The sequence below is a fragment of the Trichosurus vulpecula genome, chromosome 3 (assembly GCF_011100635.1).
Source record: "Trichosurus vulpecula isolate mTriVul1 chromosome 3, mTriVul1.pri, whole genome shotgun sequence".
NCBI classification, from domain to species: domain Eukaryota; kingdom Metazoa; phylum Chordata; class Mammalia; order Diprotodontia; family Phalangeridae; genus Trichosurus; species Trichosurus vulpecula.
Window position 1 is genome coordinate 404949887 of NC_050575.1, and position 24257 is coordinate 404974143.

The 24257-nt window shown below is 42.0% G+C and overlaps 1 protein-coding gene across 1 annotated transcript in view; it reads left to right on the forward strand.

Annotated features, from left to right (window-relative positions):
• The first annotated feature begins 230 nt into the window (after nt 1-230).
• Nucleotides 231-24257, forward strand: part of KDM3A (lysine demethylase 3A) — a 76904-nt gene continuing 52877 nt past the window's right edge. The window contains exons 1-2 of the mRNA XM_036750525.1: nt 231-474; nt 18569-18712. Of these exons, the coding sequence (XP_036606420.1) occupies nt 289-474; nt 18569-18712 (330 nt within the window). The 5' untranslated portion in view covers nt 231-288. The remainder of the gene's footprint in view (nt 475-18568; nt 18713-24257) is intronic.

Consider the following 24257-nt stretch of genomic DNA (forward strand, 5'->3'; position numbering starts at 1 on the left):
GAAGGGCCGTCGCTACGGCCTGGCCGGAGCAGTTTTAAAGCCCGGCGCGGCCAGAGGGGGCCGCGTGCGTCGGGCGGCGCCCGGGGCGGGGGCGGTGGCGGCGCCGCCTCCCCTCCCCCCCGCCCCCCGTCCTCGCCCGCCCCTCCCAGCCCCGGCTCGGGCCCTCCCCTCCCCCGGGCGCCCGCCGCCCCCGCGCCCGCCGCCCGCTCCTCTAGTTTTTCTTTAAAGGGCGGCGGCGGCTGAGCCCGCGCCGAGCCCGCCCCCCGCACGCGCCCGCCAGCCGCCGACATGGTGCTCACGCTCGGAGAAAGTTGGCCGGTGCTGGTCGGGAAGCGGTTCCTGAGCGTGTCGGCCTCCAAGGAGTGCGGGGGCAGCGGCCACAGCTTCGAGGTAGAGCGCGTGGACGAGTGGCCCTGGGTATCGGGCACCATCCGGGCCGTGTCCCACATCGACGTGACCAAGAAGGACCTGAAGGTGAGCGGGGGCGCGGCCCGCCCGTCCGTCCAGAGCCGCGCCGCGGGAGTCTCCGCTGCGGACTCCCCGCCCCTTTAGGGGCGCTTAAGGACGGCTCTCGCCAGTATTTTGTGGGGTGGGGGGGTGAAGTGGTAAACTTCCGAGGCGTGTTCGCGATTAAGCGTGACTTTGGGGGGCGGAGTCTGCTCCGCTCCGGTGTTGGGGTGGGCGTTTGTCCATATATGGTGGGTCAGGGGTGGGGGCCTGACTGCATAGGTTGAGTCTATAGGTGGGTGTGGAATTTGCCCACACATGGTGGAGAAGGGGTGGAGCTGCCCGGTGGACAGAGCTGGGAATGGGCTTTGTAGTGCCCTACTTTGAGATCTACTGGCTAGGGCCCCGGGGAAAGGGGACCGGGAGGCCCAGGGGGTGGGCCAGAACCGAGCTGACCCTTTATCGGTTAGAACTCAACCAAGATGAGCGAATTCTGGCCTTCTGCAATGGAATTACTGGTGTGAAAGCATTCTCTGGAACACAGCGGAGTCGAAGCCATTGTACCAACAAAGAATCCTTTGTGCAAAAATAGCTTGCCATAAGTGCCCATTACCAGCTTTCCGAAGTGACAACTTGGGAAGAAGCTTCTTTCAAAAGGGGGGAGGATATTTTAACTTTCTCCTCACTTGGACATCTAAACCTAGTTTTAAAAATTGTTTTGAAGGTTGATTTGAAGCCGTACGAATGAAGTTTAAGCAGTGACAATGGAGATTTCAATTTGCTTTACGTGGTAGACTTAACTTTCTGTCATATGTTCGAGCCAGTATTATGCAAAGAAAAAGTCTTTGTATTTCTAGTGTCCATAGATTCCTAGGTGCAATATTAAGCATTTATTAAGTACCTACTTTGGGTAAGGCACTGTGCTATGCATTGGAAATAGGAAGCCAAAAATTAAAAGTTTATCTTGAAGAAGCCTATATTCTATGGGGGAAAACAGTCAACATATACTAAGTGCCTACTATTATAAACAAGGCACTGTGATAAATACTGAAGATACAAAGAGGGAAACATCCTTACAAGGAATTTATATTCAAATGAAATAGTTGTAAAATGTTTTGCAAACCTTAAAAGTATTCTATAAATGCTAGCCATTATTTCATGGGGTAGACCACAATTACATATATATGTATTTACAGCATAAATGTTAAGTTAGTAAATACAAAGTAGTTAAATATAAGGTTGTTCATTTGGGAGGGAAAAGACATTAGTGCTTGTGGGATCATAGGTTTCCCTAGGAAGATGCTGCTTGAGCTGCTTGTCTTGAAGAGGAGCCTATGAACTGGAGCGGGGTGGAATGTCCTTATGAATGACAAAGAAGTGGATTTGATTGAGTCCCCAAGTGCCAGAAGGAGGGTTCTGACCAGTGAGGTTGGGAAGGTAGGTTGGGGCTAGGTGAAAGGCTTTAAAAGGTAAATAGAGGACTCGATGCCTTATCCTAGAGGCCATAGGGAGCTAGTAGGGAAGTAACCTAGATGTGGCTGCAGTGGGAAGGGAGCTATGCTAGTTACACCAGTAGGAGGCTGTTGGCTAGAGGTGATGGGAGTTTGGTAGCTGAATTTCAGAAGGGGTCAGATAGATGGAAGAGATATTGTGAGTTTGGCTGACTGTATTATGTATGCTGATAGTCTAAATGTTGAAGTTAGAAGCGTAGGAAATTGGAAATATGCTGGTACCATTGACAGAAATAGTGAAGTTTAGAAGGGAGGGTTTTTGAGAAAAGATAATGAGTTTGGTTTTGAACACAATGAGTTTTAGGTTTCTCCAGGACCATCCAATTTGAGATGTCCTATAGGCAAGGACTAAACTTAGGGGGAACCAAGGAAAAAGAGTCTACAGTTAGGGGGTGTGATGTGGGATGAGTTACCAAAGAAGACACGGAAGCAGCAGCCAGACCGGGAGGATGGAGGAGAACCAGGAGAGAAAGGTGTCAGGAAACCCTAGTGAAGAAGAGCCGGTAGGAGGAGAGGGTTAACTGTCATTTGTGGTAAGGAGACTGGGGATTGAAGTTGACAGTTAAGAGGCTGTTGATTACTTTGGAGAGAGCAGCTTTGTTTGAGGTTTGAAGACATTACAAAGGATTGAGAAGTATGATAGAGGAATCAAAGGCAGCAAGTATAGACATCTTTTCCAAGGAGTTTAGTTGAGAGGAGAAGTAAAAAATAATAATACAGATTAATATTGTATTAAGTGACAGTTTGAGGGAATGGTAGTATCTAGAAGAGGTTTTATAAGAATGGGGAAGACTTGGGCCATATTTGGGGTTAGTAAGGAAGGATCCAGATTAGAAGAGGTACAAGATTTGAGAGGATGGATAGATGACTGAGGATGCATTTTATTGGAGAAATGGAATGGAATGGGATCTAGGGCACAAAGTGATTGAAGGGAGATCCCTTTGTTGGAGACTTGAGGAAAGGAGTAAGTGGGGAGATATGTGTAGGGCTTTTGAACTGAAGAGAATGGGAGAAGAGTTAGTTGTGATCAAATGTCCTCAGTAAAGTTTTCTCAGTAAAGTTAGAAGGTCCTCCATCTATGGGATCGGGGTGAGGAGGGGTGTTGGAGGCTTAAGGGGAAAAGAAAAGGTTTGTAATAATAGCCTTCATGGGGAGTGAGATAGGGAATCTATTTGAGTGGAATAAAAGGTTTACCTTGCTGCATATGTGTATATAATATGTAAAGCACTTGGTGGTGGAACCAGATATAGCCAGGAAGGGCTTCATGTGTGTAGGAGGTGGCATTTGAGCTGAACCTTGAAAAGAAGCTAGTGATTTCCAGAGGTAGCCGGGACAGCCAACAGAGAACAGCCTTTAGTGCCAAACTGAGGCGTTTGTATTGGCCCCTAAAGGTAATAGGGAGCCACTGGGAACCTTCTGATCTGGGTCCAAAAAGTCACCTGGGCTTTAGGAATGCCCTTTGGGCAGTTGGTTGGAGGATGGATTTTAGAGGCAAAGCCTGGAAGCAAGAGACCACATAGCTCTTGTCTTCAAAAGGGTTAGATTGTATCAATCACGTCTTGGACTGTACCTCATTTTATTTTCTTCTCTCTTTTTTTTTTTTATACCTATGCATCTGCCCCCTCCTAAAACCATCTTCTTTTTATTCTGGCACGGAAGGTAAGTTAGTTTAAGATCTCTTCCCGATGTTATAGTATTGAATGTAAACTGAGGTTAATAGTCCAACATATTTGCTATGTCCCATCTGCCTCTTGGGACAGACTTTGTTTAGAACATGGGCTCCGCACTGTCTTGATATTTAGCTGTGGGGTGGTTGTCTTTGAAATTAAGCAGTGGCCAATGTAAACCTTAGAGGGTTGCATCTGTTTGGATCAAATCCATTTGATCAGTTGATTAAACATTGGGAATATACTAAGTGTTGGGATCCTTTGAATGCCAGTTTAGCTGGAGAAGAGCAGTGGCTGATCTCTGGGCTTTAGGTCTTGTGTTTGGGTGAGTTCGGTTTACTGGAGGGGCCCTTCATTGGTTAAATGTAGTGACCAGAAGTGGGAGGAACATATAAGAAATAGAGTTAGAGTTGACTAGGTTAGTTTACCAGACTAATTTATTGGGTTGCATATGGTAACCACTTTTGATCTGTGTGTTTGGGCTAATTTTACACAATAAAAGTGTTTCAAAGTAACAGATACTCAGCAACCTTGTCAAGACCCACCTGTTACTCTGGGGGCTAGATGAGGATGGGGTTGGATTAGCATCAGCATCACAACTGAAAAAAATAACTGAATAGCTAGCATTTATCTAGAGCCTCAGGGCTTGCAAAAGGGCCTTACAGATTGATTCATTTGACTCTCAGAAGAACCCTGGCAGGTAGGTGCTATTGTTATCCTCATGTTACAAGTGAGGACACTGAGGCAGGTCGGTTATGCCCATGATCACCAAGCCGGTGCTAAGGTGAGATTTGACTCCAAACCCGTTCTTTGTTCACCACACCACCTAATGTTAAAGTACATTTTGAATCTTACCTCTCCAACCTCGTTTCCCATCCTAACAGAGGGCAAAGAACACTAGGTTTGGAGACAGGACCTTGCTTCAATTACTATTCTTGCTGCTTGCTAATATGACTGTGGGTAAGTCACTTGGATTTTTAAGCCCCAATTTACTCATTTGTGAATCGGGATAATTTGCAGGATTGCAGATACCCGAGGGATTAAAAGAAATTAGGCCGTTTAGCAATATTCCTGTATAAAGTTAGCTGTCAGGAACTAACTACATGGTGTACACGTGCCTCTGAAGAACTGGAAACGAATTATATTGCACTGAGGGCAGTGAAGAAGCGCATGATGGGTGTGACTGGGAAGTTAACCTAGCCATCAAGAAATATCTGTGTTAGTAGAACATTGACTGTGTTGGAAGAATGAGAGGTGAAGGGCTCAGGAGAAATTGAAGGCCCAAACCTGATGGTCGATGCCCTGAGGGGTGACTTTTGGGAGGACTTGGACCAGGGTCTCACAAAATGGGTTTTGTGTGATCTGTATGATCACACAAGGCAACTTCTCATTGATGAGATCATAGACTCAAGAGTTGGGAGGGATCTCAGAATCCATCTAGTCCAACTTTCTCATTTAACAGATGAAGAATTTGGTGCTGAAGAGTGATGTGACCTAACGGGGTCACAGGGCTAGTGTCAGTGGTGACATTGCACCAAGTTTAAAAACCTCAGCTCTCTCAGCCATATGTTGCTTTTGGAAAAACCATAGCTTTGACTATATGCATCTTTGTTAGCAAGGTGTTGTCTTTGCTTTTTAATATGCCATCCAGATTTTCCATAGCTTTTCTTCCAAGGAGCAAGTGTCTTTTAATTTTATTGCTTCAGGTGCTGTCCGCAGTGATTGTTGAACCCAAGAATATCAAATCTGACCTTGCTTCCATTTCTTCTCTGTTTGCCAGGAAGTGATGAGGCCAGTTGCCAAAAATCTGGTTTTTTTGGTTTTAAGCTTCAAGCCAACTTTTACTTCTCCTCTTTCACCTTCATCAGGAGGTTTTTAATTCTTCATTTTCTGCCATAAATGTATTGTCTGCCTCCTTGAGATTGTTGATATTTCTCCTGGCAACCTTAATTGTGGCTTTTGATTTGTCCAGCCTGGCATTTTGATTGGTGTACTGTGCACGTAAGTCCAACAAATAAGGGTACGGTGTACAGCCTTGTCCTCCTTTCCCAATCTTAATCCAATCAGTTGTTCCATGTTCAGTGCTAACTGTTGTTGTTTCTTGGCCGGCATATAGGTTTCTCAGGAGACAAGTAAGATGATCTGATAATTTCATCTCTTTGGGGACTTGCCACATTTTGTTGTGATCTACCCAGTCAGAGGCTTTAGTGTGATTAATCAACGAAGCAGAAGGTAATGTTTGCTTTCTCCATAGTCCAGGAAATGTTGGCAATTTGGTCTTTAGTTCCTCTGCCTCTTCAAAAACCAGCCTGCTCTTCTGGTAATTCTTGGTTCACATATTACCAATACCTAGCTTGTAGAATCTTAAGCATAACTTTGTTGGCATGTGAAATGAGTGCAGTGATTGTTCTTTGGGTTTGCCCTTGTGTAGGATGTTATAAAAATCAGTGAGAAATTGAGGCACAAACTCCAAGCATGATCATTTATTAGCAAGGCTAGCAATTGCCAATCAGTGAGATCCTGAGCCCATCAGTGGCCAGGTATGCATTAGAGCAGACAGAGTACTCTTTTATACAGTTGGTAAATTTGTAGAGTTGGGCTTACATTCAGCCTGATGACTCATGACAATGGAGAAAACAGTTAATTATCCTTCTCTGGAAGATACGGTGTTAAGCATCCAGTGACTTTCATGTTGGCCAGACGGACCCATCTTAAAACTCCAGGGATTCATCCCTCTCTTCCTCTTGCCCTAGCAAGAGTCCCCAATGGGGGATTTACTCTCATTAAGAAGTCAGACCTTCTAATGTTAAGTAGTCAAACTGTCCTTTAAACAAAACTAATTCCTCAGTCTCAATAATTAACACAGAATAAAGTGAGGTATCAGTTTTTCGTTTCACGAGGATTGGGACATAAACAGATCTTTTTTAATCCAGTGTTCACTGTGGAGTTTTCCAAATTTGCTGGCATATTGAGCGCAGCACTTTAACAGCATCATCTTTTAGGATTTTAAATAGCTCAGCTGGAATTCTGTCACCTCCACTAGGCTTATTGTTGGCAATACTTCCTAAGGCCCACTTCATTCTTTAGGATGTCTGGCTGTATATCAGTAACCACACCGTTATGGATATCAGTGATGTTAAGAACCAACTTGTATAATTCTTCTGCACATTCTGACTACCTCTTCTTAATCTCTTCTATTTCAGTTAAGTCCCTGCTATTTTTATCTTTTATCATGCCCATTTTTACATGAAACTTCCCTTTGGTATCTCAAGAGATCTCTTGTCTTTCACATTCTATTGTTTCCTTACTTCTTTGCATTGCTCCTTTAAGAACCTTGTCTCTCCTTGTGGGTCTCTGGATTCTGCATTCCCTTGGGTATCTTTCCCTTTCTCCTTTATCTTTTGCTTTTCTTTTTTTCCTTTATTTGTAAAGCCTCATCAGACAGCCAATTTACTTTCTTGATTTTTTTCCTTTGGAATGGTTTCTGTTGCTGCCTTCTGTACAATATTGCTAATCTTTATCCATAATTTTTCGGGCACTTAAATCTATTCATCACTTCCTTCGTATTCATGAGATGTTAAGGCATATCTATATGATCTGATGGTTTTCTCTACTTTCTTCAATTTAAGTCTGAATTTTGCAATAAGAAGTTCATGATCTGAGCCACAGTGAGTTCCAGGTCTTGTTTTAACTGAATGTATGGAGCTTTTGTCTACAAAGTATATAATGATTGTGATTTCAATATTGACCATCTGGTGATATCCATGTATAGAGTAACCTTTTGGGTTGCTGAAAAAGAATGTTTGCTATGACTAGTGAGTTATCTTGACAAAACTTTGTTAGTCTTTGCCATGCTTCATTTTTGTACTCCAAGGCCAAACTTGCCTGTTATTCCAATTATCTCTTGACTTCCTACTTTAGCATTCCGATCCCCTATGATGAATGTGATATCTTTTTTGGATGTTAGATATAGAAATTGTAGGTTTTCATAGAACTGATCAATTCTGGCCTCTTCAGCATCAGTGTTTGTAGCATAGACTTGTATTGCTGTGATGTGGAATGGTTTGCCTTGCATTTGAACTATTGTTTTTGAGATTATACCCCAGTACTGCTTTTCACACCCTTTTATTGACTTGAGGGCTACTCCATTTCTTCTAAGGGCTTTTTGCACACAGTAGTATCTGTAATGGCCATTACTCATTCCCTGTCCATTGCGGACACTCAAGATGTTGATATCTTTCCATCTCCTTTTTGACCACATCCAGCTTCCCTTGGTTCATAGATCTTACATTCCAGGTTCCAATGCAATATTGATCCTTGCAGCATCGTACTTTACTTTTTGTCACCAGGCACATCCACAGCCGAGCTTCTTTTGGGCTTCGGCCCAGTCACTTTTTCTGGAGCTACTTGTAGTTGTCCTCTGCTCTTGCCCAGTAGCATTTTGGACACTTTCCCGTCCTGAGGGACTCATCTTCTGGTGTCATGTCTTTAATCATTTTAATACCGTGCATGGGGTTTTCCTGGCAAAGACTTCCTGCGTGGTTTGCCATTTCCTTCTCCAGTGGATCACCTTTTGTCAGAACTCTTTACTATGACCTGTCCATCTTGGGTAACCTTATATAGTGCAGAGTTTCTTTGAGCTTCTCAAGCCCCTCCAGCATGACAAGGCATTGATCCAGGAGGGGCTGGGTACCATTGTTAGAGCCTGTGAAATTGCGTATCAGTTATGCTTGCTTCCTAAGTAACCTGCCATCTTTTAGTTCCCATTATGAGCTATTCTCATATGCCTTACACTGCTTTTCTTGAACAGTACTTTGGCAAGTTGCTCACAGCTACCGCTGCTGGAAGAATATTGATGTTAAATTTGGGGCTTTGCTTGAGGGAGAGGCTTGGGACCATTTAAAGCATCGTGATGTTTTCCAAAGGCCAGCCTAGACCTCCTCCTGTTTAGTTTTAGGCTCAACCCATTTTCCATCTTTATTGGGGGGGGGGGAAGGAAAGGGAGAGAGGTGTGTGTGTGTGTGTAGACATAGTTCTCTGTCTCTATATGCTGCTGGGGCAATGCTTATCATAATTTATGTAATAAACATTCTTTATCCATTTTTCTCCTTCATGAGCAACTAAGTCAAAGAGTTGTAAATGACTGTAGATCTTTAGGAAGCCATTTAATGTTCTTGGGCTTGATGCACCTACTAGCCAAAAGTCATCTACAAACAGGCTGGGCTGGTGGTGGGAGTCAGGAGGAAACTTGCTTTGACTTTGTGGCTCTGTGTGTCTGATAGACAAATGTATGTGTCTGAGTCTGGTTCATGAGCAGTTTCATCTTATTTTGCCTGTAACTAGGTCTCCATGCAGCTTCCTGGCTGTCCCCCACCCCCACCCCTTTCTAGTTCCTGTTTGTGTTATCTTCCCTCATTAGAATAGAAGTTCTTTGAGGGCTAAGACTATCTTGCTTATATTTATGTCCCCAGAGCTGGCACATAGGGAGCAATTTAATATATGAATTATCTAGTCATATATCTCCATATCTTGTTTTACCTCTTGATATTAATAATCAGAGGGTTGTCTGAACAATGCATTTTCAGCTACAGCTTTGCAGGCCTTTTGTATGATTTTGACATGTTCATGGGAGACAGCTTATTTGAGGAGAGCCTTTTGCTCTACCAAATCAAACGCTTATTTGTAGGAAGCAAGCACAGTGGGATCAGGTGTTCTCTAAGCCAGGCAAGCAAGTATTGTTGAATCAGATGTGGTTTGCTGTAGAATATTGTTGGAAAAAGCCTGCCTGTTCTTTTCTCTAAACATGATCAAAGATACCTCCTCCACGCTTGTATCAATTTCCTACAGTCTTTTCTAGGGACAGGCATGTCATCAATTTGCATATTTCCCCTCATCTTTGCATGGATGCATTCTGTGCAGCTTTTGTCCCTATCCTCCCATAACTTTAGTGGAAGCTTTCTTCCCTTTCTTGAATTTGTCGTGTGATCAGACCATCTTTTAATTTTTTTTAACCATCCATTGCCCTAACTTTATTTTAGACGCCTACTTTTTGAAGTCGTTTGTTCAATGCTGCTGCCTGTTCCCATCCACTACATGCCTCTTTATTGCTCTTTGAGTAACAATTGACATTTCTCCCTAGTTGGAGGTTGGTGGGTTCCATGTCCATTTCCTAACATTTGCCTGGCCATCCTTTATTTGGTGGGAAGTCTTTAATAAGATAATGTAATAGTAATATTTTAGATGCTGTATGTAATTTCTAGTCCAGTTCCTTCATTTTACAGGTGAAGCTACAGTCCAGAGAAATGTGACCTTGGGCAAATAATTTACAGTTAGAGGTAGAACCAAGTCTGGAATCCACATCTCCTGACTCCTGTTACAGTGTTCTTTCTATACCCCATTCTGGTAAATCTAAATTTGGCTAGATCCAAAGATAAATCCAAAGGCTTTTTTCACCTCTATCCTGACTCTGCTGAAGAGTGTTTAATTGTAGCTTTGTAATACTATTGTCATTTTGTGGTTTTTTCTTAGTAACTTAAAAAATTCTTCCTCTGAATTCTACAGGTATCCTAAAATTGTGTTGTGTATCTGTATCTATCACTTTAAGACAGAATTATTCTCACACTTCAAGGATAGGGACTGGACCTAGAATTTCATTGGTATAGGAAGCTTCTGCTGGTGGGCTGCCACTACTCTCTAGGGAGTTGCCTGGGCACAAAAAGGTTAACTGATTTGCCCCCAGGTCACATGGCCAGTGTGTCAGGGTCTGGACCAAGCTCCCAGGCCCCCTCTTCAGCCACTGTACCCAGCTGATTCTCTAGTTAGAAAAAGTATTATTCCCTCCTTTTACAGAGAATGAAACTGGTCCAGAAGGACTGAGTGCTCAAGCTCTTACATCTGGTTTCAAAGCCTAGGATTCTGCATCGTAAGCTTTTTTCCTTTGTATTTCTGAAGTCTTTGTCATAATGCTTATTTGTGACTTGATTTTTATCTACAGACATAGAAACTTCATTCCTTTCCCACCTGCCTGCAGGATACTTCTGCTGGGCAATCTTGGGATCAGATCTCTTTACTCCTAATTTAGACTGTCCTTGTCCACTTCCCCTTTTCTTTTAGTGGCACTTCTCAGGCTTGAGCTTTTGGCACGATTGTGTTGAGTCTCACATTTCCAACTTAGCTTACGTTTAATCAGTCTGAAGTCTGGTGTTTTTCCTTTTAGATGGGCCTTTTTTTTTTTTTTACCTTGATGCATTGCTCCAACCATATTTTGGCTCCAGATCATTAGTAGACTATCAGGGTTGGAAATTTCTTAGAGGCCATATTGTCCATCCCATTAATTAGCAAGCATTTATTTATGATGTACTTCTTGTATATAGTGCTAGGGGTACTGAGATGAAACTAGATAAGTCCTGCCCTGAAGAAGCTTACATTTTAACTAGGAAAAACAACATTCACACAAATAAGTCATTGAAGAATATGTACAATATAAAAACACTCTGATTTGGAGGCTCCTGGAAGGTGGGGGTGGAGATGGAATCAGGAAAAGTATTTAGGAGGAAAACATATTTTGCTGTCTTCTGCCTTACTTGAAAAACTTAGTGACAGGGAACATGACTTCCAAAGGCTAACTACTTTTGGGTATTTGGGATTGTGAGGAAGCTTTTATGACAAGCCCAAGCGTGTGTGCCTGGACACTCCGTACCCTTTGTTCAGCGTTTTGGGGGGCTGTGCAAGGCAATTGTAATTCATCTTCCTGCTGACAGCCCTTGGATGAATTTGAACTAGATGGTCACTAAGGTTCCTTCCAACTCTCAAATTCCCTGTTACCTGTGCTTGGCAAGTTTTCACACCCTCTCCTAAGTTTTTCTCCTAGATAAATGTCAGTCACTTTAACAAATCTGTGCTTAAGGCTTCTCATCATCCTTATCTTACTTATATCTTACTTACCATACTTATCTTGAATGATTAAAAAACTTTTTTTTAGTAAGATTTATGAAGCACCTCTGTGTACCAGGAGCTACTAAACACTGGGAATACAAAGGCAGAAGACCGTCCCTGCCTCAAGGTGCTCATGATCTCATGAGAGGGAGGAGGAAGGGTGAAATGAAGGTGTCCAACAAGGGAGCATGATAAGTCCTGTAGCCAGGTGGGAAAAGGCACCCTCCTTAAATGGAGCCTCTTGGAGGAGCTCTCTCTAATGTCTCCCCTGTCAGAGGGAGGAAGGGAGCCCAGGGTTAAGGGGTGCTGCTTATTGAATGGTTAATATGTGCCAATGCACTGGGTTAAACACTAAACAATACAAATACAAAGAAGCAAGCACCTCCCACCAAGATGCTCACATTTGAATAGGGGAAGACAATAATGTGTATGGAGGAGCTAGACTAGAAAAGTGTGCGTTTGGCTAGTTAGCAAGGTTCAGAGTGGGCCAAGAAGTGGTGTGGTGGCCTGCTTCTGGACAGCGTAAAGTGAAAGCTCTCATCCATCAAAACTTGGGGTCCCCAAAATGTAGTGCTTCCTCTGCTCCAGCTAGGGCAGACTATGGCAGGTCACCTTCCTGGACTCTGTGTCTGAGACAGCTCAAGATGGCATTAGCTTTTTTTGGCTGCCTCAACACATTGTGGTGACTAAATTGCCAAGTGCGCACAGATGACAGCCAAAGGCAATACAGATTTAGACTACAGACTTGCTTTTAAATTCTTGTGAAGGATGATGGATAATGTACAGTATTGTCTCATAAAACAGAGATGCATTAGAGGGTAAAAGCAGCTTTTTAAAAGTTTGGCAACATCTGACTAAGTAGAAGCAGCATCTCCAAGGTGACTAAGGATGAAAATGGAAGACCAGTAAGCAAAGAAAAATAGAAAAGATCTGTAAAGTATTATAACAAACTGTTTAACCATCAAGCACCAAACAGTGAAACTGTCACACTGGACACTAACATCACAGTCCTGGGTGGAAGAAACCATAGCAGCCAGATTGGACAGTTCTATGTAGAGGAAGGAGGGGACACAACTGTGAAACATGAAAAGCATTGAGGGATTGATATGCAAGATATCTTAAGGAGGGGAAGCTAGCAGAGGCTAGAAAATATCTTGGACTTTACTAATACTGAAAAAAAAACCAATGTAAGAAAACATCAGTAAGTAGTGATGTGTGCCAATTCTCCTCCACATATGAAAATATCAGAATAATCTATATATGGATTGAGCACATGCTTGATTCATATATCCAGGAAGGGCTTTGGTAATAAAGATTGAAAAGTGGACCACATCTTTAGTTTCACAGTTGACTGAAAGATACAGAGACTATAAGGTGTCATTTGTGTTTACTGTTGATTGTGGGGGAAAAAACATCTAATTTGTTATGATGAAATATACTGCCTTAAAGGCTTTTTTCTAAGGTATCTTCCCCAAATCATTCAAATTCCCTGAAATATGCAGCAGAAATAACCCTGTTAATGCCTGTTCATAAACATCAAGCAAGGCATCAAACACTGAGGGGTGTGCTCACATCAAACGCTTGAGGTGTGCGAAGGAGGGGGGCCAGTCAAGAGTTCAAGCAGAAAAATGACAAGGTCTGTCCACCCAATTCCTGTTTGTGGATAATAGTGGTACTTGTTGCATTAAGCTCCCCATCTACATAGAAAAGCACTAAGTTGTTGAAGAATGTCTGTTGACAAATTGTGATGTTCATTTGGGTGGTCAGCCTGTTAAGGTTGTCCATTTGTGCAAGTGGAGGTGAGGTGCGTGTATTGGGGGGCAAACAGAACAGATGGACAATGCTTACTTAGGTCCAAAATTGACTGAGAAAATAGGAAGAGGAGTCTGGATTGCCCTCAGGAAATTACAAATTTGGCTCTTTTAGTGATTAAGAAACAAAATATTAACATTTGTTGGTGTGTTACTGCATGGCAATGAAAACATAGAATAATGCAGTATTCTTTGGAGAATTAAAATTAAATGTCACATGGTGGGATATTGGGGAGATACGTGGTGGGTGTGAGCAGGGGGTGATTGTACACCAAGGGGGAGAGCATATATATTCTGCCCCTTTACTGTGGAGAATTCCCCAAAGCATTGTCTTGGACCATCTTCTCTTTCTGTTCTCTATCTTGGTGATCTCATCAGCTCTTACAGATTTATTTTTAATATCTGTGAAGATGATTCATCTATATATCCAGCCTTATTTCCTGAGTTTCAGGCCCATGTCACCAGCAGCCTACTGAACATTTCAAACTGGATGTGCCATAGGGACAACTACCAAACAATTCATTATTTCATCCTACCCCCAAACTTTACTCTTTGATGTTGAAGACATGAACCGTCCTTCGTTCCCAAAGGTTCGCCACCTCTGAGGCATCCTTGACTCATTTCTCCTACCCCACATAACCAGTTTGCTGAGTCTTATTGATTCTACCCCTACAATAAGTCTGAGATCTATTCCCTCTCTACTCACATTACCAACATTGAAGTTGAGGTCAGTTTTTGCCTTGTAAGCTTCCTAAGCTGCTCTGCTCAAGACTCTCCCCTTTTCAATCCATCTTCCATCAGCTGACAAAGTGAGTTTTTAAAAGCACAGACCTGGTCCTGTTGTTGAATTTTTTTTTAATTAAAATTTTTTCTCAATCACATGTAAATAAAAATTTTTAATATTTTAACATTCTTTTTAAAAATTTTGACTTCCAAATTCTCTCCCTCCCTGCCTTACCCCACCTTGAGAAGGCAAGTAATTTGATATAAATTATAAATGTGCAGTCATGCAGAACGTTTCCATATTAGCCATGTTTGCAAAAGAAAATGCATACCAAAAAAAATCCTCAAGAATGATAAAGTAAAAAAAAAAGTATGCTTCAATCTTCATTGAGAGGCCATCACTTCTTTCTCTGGAAGTGCATAGCATTTTTTCATCAGAAGTCCTTCAGAATTGTCTTGGATCATCAAATACTGAGAATAGCTGAGTCATTCACAGTTGATCATTGCACAGGAGTGCTGTTATTGTGTGCAATGTTCTCTTGGTTCTGCTCCTTTCACTTTGCTTCATTTCATGCAAGTTGTCCCAGGTTTTCCTGCTTGTCTTCTAACATAGTAATCTCTCACAGTCATCTACCACAACTTGTTCAACCATTCCCCAGTTGTTGGGCATCCCCTCAATTTCCAGTTCTTTGCCACCAGAAAACAGCTGCTATAAATATTTTTGTACATAGAGGTTCTTTTCCTTTTATTTCATTGGTGTATAGATCTAGTCGTGGTATCATTGGGTCAAAGGGTATGTATGCCCAGTTTTATAGCTCTGTGGGTATAGTTCCAAATCGCTCTCCAGAATGGTTGGATCAGTTTACAACTTTACCAACCATGTGTTAGTGTCCTCATTTTTCCACATCTCCTGCAACATTTGTCATTTTCCTTTTCTGTCATATTAGCTACTCTGATAGGAATTAGGTAGTACCTCAGTTGCTTAATTTGCATTTTTAATGAATAGTGATTTAGACTCAGCATTTTTTTAATATGACTATAGATAGCTTTGATTTCTTTGTCTGAAAACTGCCTCTTCGTATTCTTTGACCATTTATTAATTGGGGAATGAATTCTTTCTTGTAAAATTGACTCATTTGTCTAAACATTTGAGAAATGAGGCCTTTATTTGAGAAACTTGGTATGAAATTTTTTTCCAGTTTCCTGGTTTTCTTCTAATCTTGACCGCATTGGTTTTGTTTGTGCAAAAACAAAGTTTGACGTAATTAAAATTATCTACTTTGTATCCCATAATGCTCTCTATCTCTTTTTTGGTCATAAATTCTTCCCTTATCCATCCATCTGATCAGTAAAAAATGTCCATGCTTCCCTAATTTGCCTGTTATATCACCCTTTATGTAAAAATCAGGCACCCATTTTGACCATATCTCAAGTATACAGTATGAGATGTTTCTGCTAAACTGTCTTCCAGTTTTTTCAGCATTTTTTATCAAATAGTGATTTGTTGTTCCAAAATCTTGGATCTTTGGGTTACTATGATCAATGAATTTCAATGAGTTTTATCTTTGCGTCATATATACATATACATATACATATACATATATATGTATATGTATATATATATATGTGTATATATATATCTGTTGGGCAGTTCAAACCCTTCCAATCTGCTTTCCAACCTACCTTTCCAGGTTTATTGTACATTGTTCCCCTCATACATCCATTCCAGCCATCCTGACCTATTCAGGATCCGTCCATCTCCCATTTCAGTGCTTTCAAGTCCCTATATTTATTAAGCACCAGATATACTTGATGTTCTGCTCGGTGCTGGGGATATAAGGACAGATACGCAATCATCTCTGAAATTTAAGGTTACAGTCTAGCTGCAGGATGGGGGATGTGTATATAGAGAAGTACAAATAGAGAAGCTGTGGAATAGTTCAAAGACATGTAGACTAGGTATGGAGTGTCCTGTGTGAGGAGCAGTAAGCAGGCCTTTTAAAGTGGAACATAGGGTGTTGGGGGGGAATAAGACTCAAAAGCTAGGTTGGGATCCACTTCTGAAAGGCTCCAAATGCCAGAGTCGTTCACATTTCATCCTGGGGGTAATTGGAGTGTCTGGATTTTGGGGGGGTGGCATTGGAAAGCCTGTGTTTTAGGAAAATCACTGGCACCCGGGTGGAAGATAGACTGGAGTGGGGAGAGAATGGTGGCAGGAGGACCAGTTAGGAGGCTGCTGAGTAGTTTTGGTGAGAGAAGATGGGAGCCTAAAGAAGGGTGGGGCTGTACTAGTGAGTGGTCAGAAAGGATGATTGACGGGACATACTTTATGTATATGTGTTGTTTCTTTCAAAAGAATGTAAGCTCTGAAGGATCTGGTTAATTTTTGTCAGCATGTCTCATGTGCCTAACATAGTGCCTGGCACCTAGTAGATGTTTAAATTAGTGCTTGTTTGATTTGATTGGGGTATGTGCTCAGTAGTGGAATGCCTAGGTTCAGGTGTGTGGACAGTTTAGTCTTAGTGGCTTTCCTTCCAAATCTGGAATGGCTGAACCATTTCAGTTTCACCAGTAGTATTAATGTGCTTGTCTTCCCACAGCCCCTTTTTAATCATCATTTCTGTTTGTTGTTTTTTTTTATTATGATTTGCTTTTCTCCTTAGCATTTTCCCCATACCATTGTTGAGAACACAGCCTGTTTAACAGCTAGCTTAAGTCTTCCTTTCTTGTAGAATTGAAAGGTGACAATATCCCATTCCTTGCTGATGACTGTTCTAACTTTCTCCCTTGTCCCTTGGTAAAGAGGTCAGTTTTTGTACTATCCCACACACTACTGGGTTGACTTGGGTGGCCAAATAGTATCTACAGTGCTTAGGATTGTTTTTTAACTTTGAAATAAGGGGATCTGGTTAGGTGATTTTTTTAGGTCTTTCCCAGCTCTAAAATTCTCTATTTTTTGTCATTCTCCTAAACTAATGAGCAGAAGCCCATTAGAGACAATCCGTGGCGTCATAAAGAGCTGGAGCTGGAGTCAAGAAGACTTGGAATCATCCCCACCTCAGTTACTTACCGACCATGTGCTCCCAGCAACCCTTTAACCTTCCTGAGCCTCAGTTACTCGTCCAGAAAATGAGAGAATTGTCCTCTAATGTGCTTTCCAACTCTCCATCTGTAATCCTGTGATTTGTAGTCTCTCTGAGGTCCATAAATAAGTGCTTGGGAAATGTTTGATTTAGAAGTACCATGGTACATTTGGAGTTGGAAGGACTTGGCAGGTCGTTTCATCCAGTGCCTTCCTTCTTACCGAGGAGGAGCTTGTGGTACCGAGGCACAGTGACTTCCCCAAGTTACATGATAAATAGCTGCTATTTTGGAAATAATAACTGACATTTACATAGGGCTTTAGTTTTTATGAGGCTTTTTATTACCTGCATTTGGTTTGATCCTCACAGTAACCTCCTGTAAGGTAATAATAAATAGCTCACATGTTTTTCATCACTTTACTCATAACAAAACAACCCTCTTAGGTACAAGTATTTTGTTTAAAATTTTTTTTTAATCAATACCAATCTATTCCTTCCCCCTATATCCTCCCAGAGAGCCATCTCTTAAACAAAAAGTGAGAAAGCCAGTTTGGCAAAAGTAACCAATCGGTGGAGACAGAGGCAGCTTTCTATACCTCCCTTTATGCACGCAAGTCTTTAATTAGGCCCCTTACAGGAAGGTCAAGCCCCTATAGTTGATCTGCTTCAAACACTTGGGCCCTCCTGACTGTTTTCTTGCACTGTGGCTCACACTGAGGTTGGTGGTCCAAATACTATTGCACTTTTTCTAGATGAGGGAACTGAGACCCAAGGCAATTACCAAGGAGGCTCCTCACTCAGGGTAGGGCTTAGGCAGGGATTGTCCACAGTCACAGCTAGAAACTGGCAAAGAGAGGTCCAGAGCCAGTGCTTTCTGCATTCTCAGCTCACTGAAATTAAACAGGAGAAGATTCTGAAAACCATCAGCTGTTAAGAGTGTTAAGATTTGCAGGTTTGCTTCAGTGTTTGCCAAAACCTGCTGCTGCATGCCATGTGATTGTGCTATGCCTAAGGGAGGAAGAAAGGTGATTTTGGCCAGTAGCCTCAAGGAGTGTAGAAAGTCCTAGGAAATTCTTATGGCACACCTCACTTGGAGCCCTAAAGACCATACTTTTTTCATATGATTAACTGTGAAGTAAGCTGGAGTTATTTTTCCTGGTTTGAAGGTTTTGAAGACCAGAAATCCTGGTTTACTTTCCTTATTCTTACCGATCAGAGAGACATTCTGTGGTAGTAGGTAGTGGGGAAAGAACAGGGAAAAAGCGAGAAATACATATTTGAGGGTGTGGCATAGGGCCAGTAACTGTGGAGTCTTTCTCTCTGCTGTTGACTGGTTTGTGTTTTACTGTTTCAATTGAGTTTTCTCTTCCCCCTCTTTCCCTCTTTCCTAGGTATGTGTGGAATTTGATGGAGAATCATGGAAGAAGAGAAGATGGATCGAAGTATATAGTCTTCAAAGGAAGGCATTTTTAGTGGAACATAACCTGGTTTTGGCTGAGCGGAAGTCTGCTGAGATTGTGCAGTGGCCTGCAATAGTGAGTAAAAAGCCTTAGGAACCTTCCCGGTTGACATTTAACAAAAGATGTCATCATCGTGCTGGTTTTGGAGGGAAAAATAGATATTTGAAAACAGCTTAGCCTGCTGCCCTACTTGATTGCTGAGCGTGCCTTTATCTTGAGGAAGAAGTGAAAATAACTCAAGGTACATTTGATAATAAGTGAAATTCAGGGATCAGGTTCAAAATCAGGAAATATTTTGATTAGAATTTTCACTAACTTCTCTTCCTTTTCTGAAATAACTTATTTTAACTTTTATAGCTTCTTTAAAATCTAGGATTTAAGTCTGATAGTTCTTGAAATCTGGCAGATCTTCTTCATAGTATTCTATACCCTAAAACAGGGCTGTCCAAAATGCGACCCGGCTTACAAGCATAGAAATTTACATAAATGCTTTCGTAAAGGAAGCCGAGCTACCACAGAGCTCTCACTAAAATGGCAAATCAAAATAGATTGTCTATTGTTGGACAGCCCTGCTCTGAAATATGAAACTTATGCTGATTTATGGAGCCTGAAAATTTGGGTGGGCTTCTATGGCCCATCCTCGGGGGTATCATTGCTCTGTTTAGGTATTTGCCCAAGTGTGTGCTCTTGGACACCCCAGCTATACAAGTGTGTGGAGGAGGCATATAGAATACAGGGCCCCCTCTGAGCTTTGGAATGATGGCCTTTCTGGGGAGTTCTGTGACTCTGCCACAGTTGAAGTAAATGAAGGAAGTTCATGTGTGATTTCAGAGGGAGGAGGGAGAAGGTCGTAATAGATCATAAGTGTCAGAATTTGAAGGAATTTCAGAGGTCATCTTGTCCATAGCTGTCTTGTCTGTACTGTCTAGCTAGTAATCTCTGTATGATCTCTGAGTGGTTCAGAGATAACTTTGTAAAAAAGGTGAAATTTGTGCTAGGCCTTGAGGGATAAGTAGAATTTATAATTCTATTTATCTAATATTATTAGTGTGTGTAGGGGTTGCTCTGGAGAATAGTGAGCCAATACAATATACTACACAAGAAATTGTGTGCGTGTGCATGTGTGTGTAGTGTGAGAATTACTGCAGTCTTAGGAATTGGGTTCATATTAGAGGAAGTATTAGTGTTGAAAAGGGTAGGTTGAGGCCAGATTGTGGAGGACTGTGAAGGTGAGGTAAAGATTAGAAAGGCAGACTCAGCCGGAGCCAATGAAGGACTGGAGGGGAAGGGAAGGGCTACCAGAACAAGGAGAATGGACTGTTAGGCCAGCTCTCTGGGAGACAGAGGGAGCTCCATTTTGTTTGGGCCTTTTCCTCACCTACAGAATGAGGACTCACTAAATCTTGATAAAGGCTCCTCTCCTCCTAAGTCCTGCACATTTGATAGGAAGGTAGAATTAAAAAAGGACAAAAAAGTAAAAGGGGGAAGCAGCAAGTGGTTCTGTTTTAGAGGGTGGGAATTGGGTCTAGTAGGATGGGAGCTCCATGAGGATGGTGCTGGACTTGTTCATTGAGCTTTGCATTTCCTCCGGGGCCTCTCACAGTGTTGCGTCCAACTGTTTGACCTGAATAAAAAGAAACCAGGGATGAATGTTCAGTTAGTGTAACTTTGCTGGTGGGAGATAGTCAATAACTGCATATGGCACCATAGGAGGTTGGGGAAGCAGCCAGGCACCTGCCGTCTGTTGGAGAGACTGAAGTCAGTGGAAGGAATGAAATGAGATAGGAAGTGCTTCATTAGACTAGGGTGAGCTCTGCCTGATAAGGCAGAGAAAGGAGAAAGGGAGAGATCGTATTGGGGCAGCTTGTGTAGAGGCCCTGTGGGCCTGGGCATGATTGATCGTGGGGCCCTCCTAACTCCTTTCTGTGCCCCTTCTTGCTTTTCTGTTTTTGAAACTCCAGGCTCATTTCCAGTACAAATACATGTGGAAGCTTTAACCTGCCGTGGTTTTCTGACCTGGGCCAGTGAGTCCCTTTTGCTTTATTAACCTTTTGCCTCCTGCTCCTGGGGACTCACCACATTTGTGCCAGGCTTGGTGCTGGCATACTTACCAGCCTTAGCTGCACTGCAGCTTGGGACTCTCCAACTCCAGATCTGTGCCCCCAGCTTGCATCCTTGCTAACCCCCTCCTGGGTACTTGTCAGGTTGGGTTCTGCCTGTTTGAAGCTTTATGCTATCACGTAGGTCTGCCAATCCTTGTTAGTACCCAGATTCTAAAGCTATGTCTCCAGGGTAACTATCAGCTGGTTGTTAGTTGGTCACTGAATGAAGTAAGTGTCATAATTGAATCTGAGATATGAACAGTAGATTCAACTGTTCCTCAATATATTTTTAAATGATACTGACCTAAGTGAGTCTTGAAGAATATTTGGGAAATATTTTTAACTGGTGGCATGGGAAGCCCTTGGTAGAGAGAGGCTCTTGAATATTCATCCGTCCCACCCCTAGATCGCCATATATTTGCAGACCCCTTCCTTACCCAGAGCAGGCAAAAGGGAATTTGGAAAGCTGGTAAAAGGTAGAGGTGCCCCTACTTTTTTTTTTAAACGAATTAAGAGGTGAGATGATCCTCCAGACATACAAGGTGAGGGGTTGGAATAGGGTGCTCAGTGACAATTTGAAGTAATATCTAGGCAATCCACAGGAGGGAAATCGAAGAATTTATACGCTGTGTTCACTTGATATTTGGTTTAATTAATTGGAAGGACTTCTAAGTAGCAGTTTTTGGACCCAGCAAAGTTAGAAAGCCTCATTCCCCCCCCCCCCCCTTTAGTGACTGTGCCTCAATAATTTTGTTATTGAGTTCTCCTGGGCTCTCCAGGAATTGAAACAAAGATGGGCACCAGGGTTGGTGATCTAGTTTGCAACGTATGAAGTAGACATGGCAGAAAGGTATAGTATGTCAGCTAAAAGGGGCCTTGAGAAGCTTGTCTCTCCACATCCCCCCCAAAAAATCCTTTTGTTTCACACACAAGGAAGCTGAGGCATAGAGACGTTAGATGAGCGCCCAGGGCCATGTGATACAAGGAAGACACATCAGAGCTGGTATTTGAACCCAGGCTCTCTGGTGCCACATCTTCTTTGTCTTTTCATGAGTGAATGAGGACAGGATTGAAGTGGGTGCCCAAGAAAGAGACGGGGTGGGGAGTTTGGGGGGAGAGAAGTGAAGGTGATTAACCAGCTTCAGAAGATGGGAGGTAGGTAAGGAGGAAAAAGTAAGAGGTGTTTTAAAGGTGGTCAAAGAAAGGAGCAGTCACATCAGAGACCACCTGTTGGTGGGATGGCTGCTGCTGGTGGATGCGCAGAATAGCAGTAGAACCCAAAGATTGAATGGATGGCCAAGGGAGGTGGCTGATGCTTTCTATATCCACGGGCCTGTGGGTTTCATGATATCAGGCAGTGGAGGTGGAGGAGGAGGAGGAGCCAGATGCCACCCAGAAAGATGGCAGAACACTTACATTGGGGAGCTGGAAAGCTTGCCAAAAAAATGATTGTCATGTAAGTTGAAAATTTGAAGCACTTAGTTCATAGGTTTGTTTTAAATATACTGACTGGCATGGCACAGCCAAATGAAAATCTGATTGTTAGTGACCACTTACTTCATAGGTATTTGAATTTAATAAATTTTCTTACAAGAAGGAAAATATATTGTGCATTAGTTTTGCTTTAAAAAAAATTCTTCCTGTTTTCTGTGATTACGGGCACAGTAAAATATCATTCATTTTCTTATATGATTCTTTATATTATAAAGCTATACTTACGCTTCGAGCCTCCCCACATCTCTCCTAAGTAGATAGTTTAAGTGTTGTCACCCTCATTTTGCAAATGGGGAAACTAATTCAGAGAAATGGAGCCATTTGTCTAAGTTCACATGATTATAGAATGGTAGATCGAACTTGGGTCGTCTGTACTTTTTACCATCTTGTTATTGCTCATTAGTAAGTAGTGGCATCTTAAGGCACCTTTATATGATAATTTTGCTTAGCTCCCTTGAACCCCACCTTGGGTAATTAGTTTTATTTTCACTTCTCTAGACATGTCTATCGTTGATGTATATGTGAACATGAGGGCAAAAGAAATGGGATGAAAAGGAGGAAAACACGTTTTTAAAATCTGCATTTAACTTTATGAAACATTTCTTTATCATGTGATTTCCATTTCTTTATCATGTGATTGATTCTTTGCTCTTTCCTACATTTGCATAACTACTCAACGGATTTTCCATTAATTAGGGTCATAGATTCAGAGCTCTAAGAGATCTTGGCCCTGGTCTAGTCCAACTCCCCATTTTGCACTTGTGAAATTGAAGCCTAGAAAGAAGGCCTAACATTATACAGGTGGTCCAGAGCAGAGCCAGAATTCCAGCCCAGAGACCTGGAATGAGAAATCAGTTCACTCCATCAGGCCTTTCATTAGAACCTGTCCTGGGTCCTTTTTTGTCCTTTGGGAGAGAACTACACTCATGCGCTGGTTCCCTCTCCTTTAAAGAAATATTGTTGACTTTTAGGGTAGTCTTTTTCAGATGGATTTTCTTGGTTTTCTAGATACAATTGAAGGAAGTGGATAGGATATTTTTAGATTTTAGAAAAGAAGACTTTAGGAGAACATGATTGCAGTCTTCAAATATTTCAAGGGCTTTTCTGTACACCTGCTAGAAGGCAAGTTTTTTACTCTATGTAAGAATTTCTCTAACATTATGCCTAATTAAAAATAGAATGGACTGTCTTTTGATATGGGGTTTCTCAGTTGCTGGGAAATACACATTAGTATTGTCTGCATTGAGAATGGTCATTGTTTTAGAACCAGAAGGAGAGATTTTAGTCTTTCGTATTTTAAAGATACGAGGCCTAAGGAAATGAAGTGACTTGGTTATATGGTTGCACAACTTGTTAATGGTGAGAGAATGAACTCCTCCTGATCTCCCTCCCTCTCCTTTTGATTCCATTATAATATTAACAAATCAACACCATTCAATTCTAGCTTATTCTTGATTTTCTTTAGAATTTGACTTCATTGATTCTAGGTTCTTTTAACTAACCAGGTGTATCTCAAGACAATATCTTTCAATTTCATCTAGTATTGACTAGATTAAACTAGATTGACTAAATTAATAAACGTTGGTTAAGCCCCTAACATATTTCAGGCTCTATGGGGATACAAGAAGAGGTGAGAAAGTCTCTGCTCTCCAAGCTTACAGTCTTATACCCTTACAACATCTCTCAAACATAGGCCCTTCTTTCCTCTAATGCTGCCACCGCACCTCCTGCCTGGACTTCCTGCTTGCCTGAAGTCTCTGTCTATCCAAATCTGTCCTGTATTCAGCCACTAACTGATTTTGCTAAAATGCAGGAGTGTTTATTCCACCCTCTCCCACTCAGTAAACTCCAGTGGCTCCCTGTGGCCTCCAGGATCGAATACAAATTGCTCTGTTTGGAGCTCAGAGCCTTTCATAATCCAGCCCCTTCCTGTCTTACTAGTTTTTTTTATACCTTACTCTTGTACTCTTCAGTCCAGTGTCGCTGGCGTTCTAGCCGTTTGATGAACAAGACCCTTCTCTCTC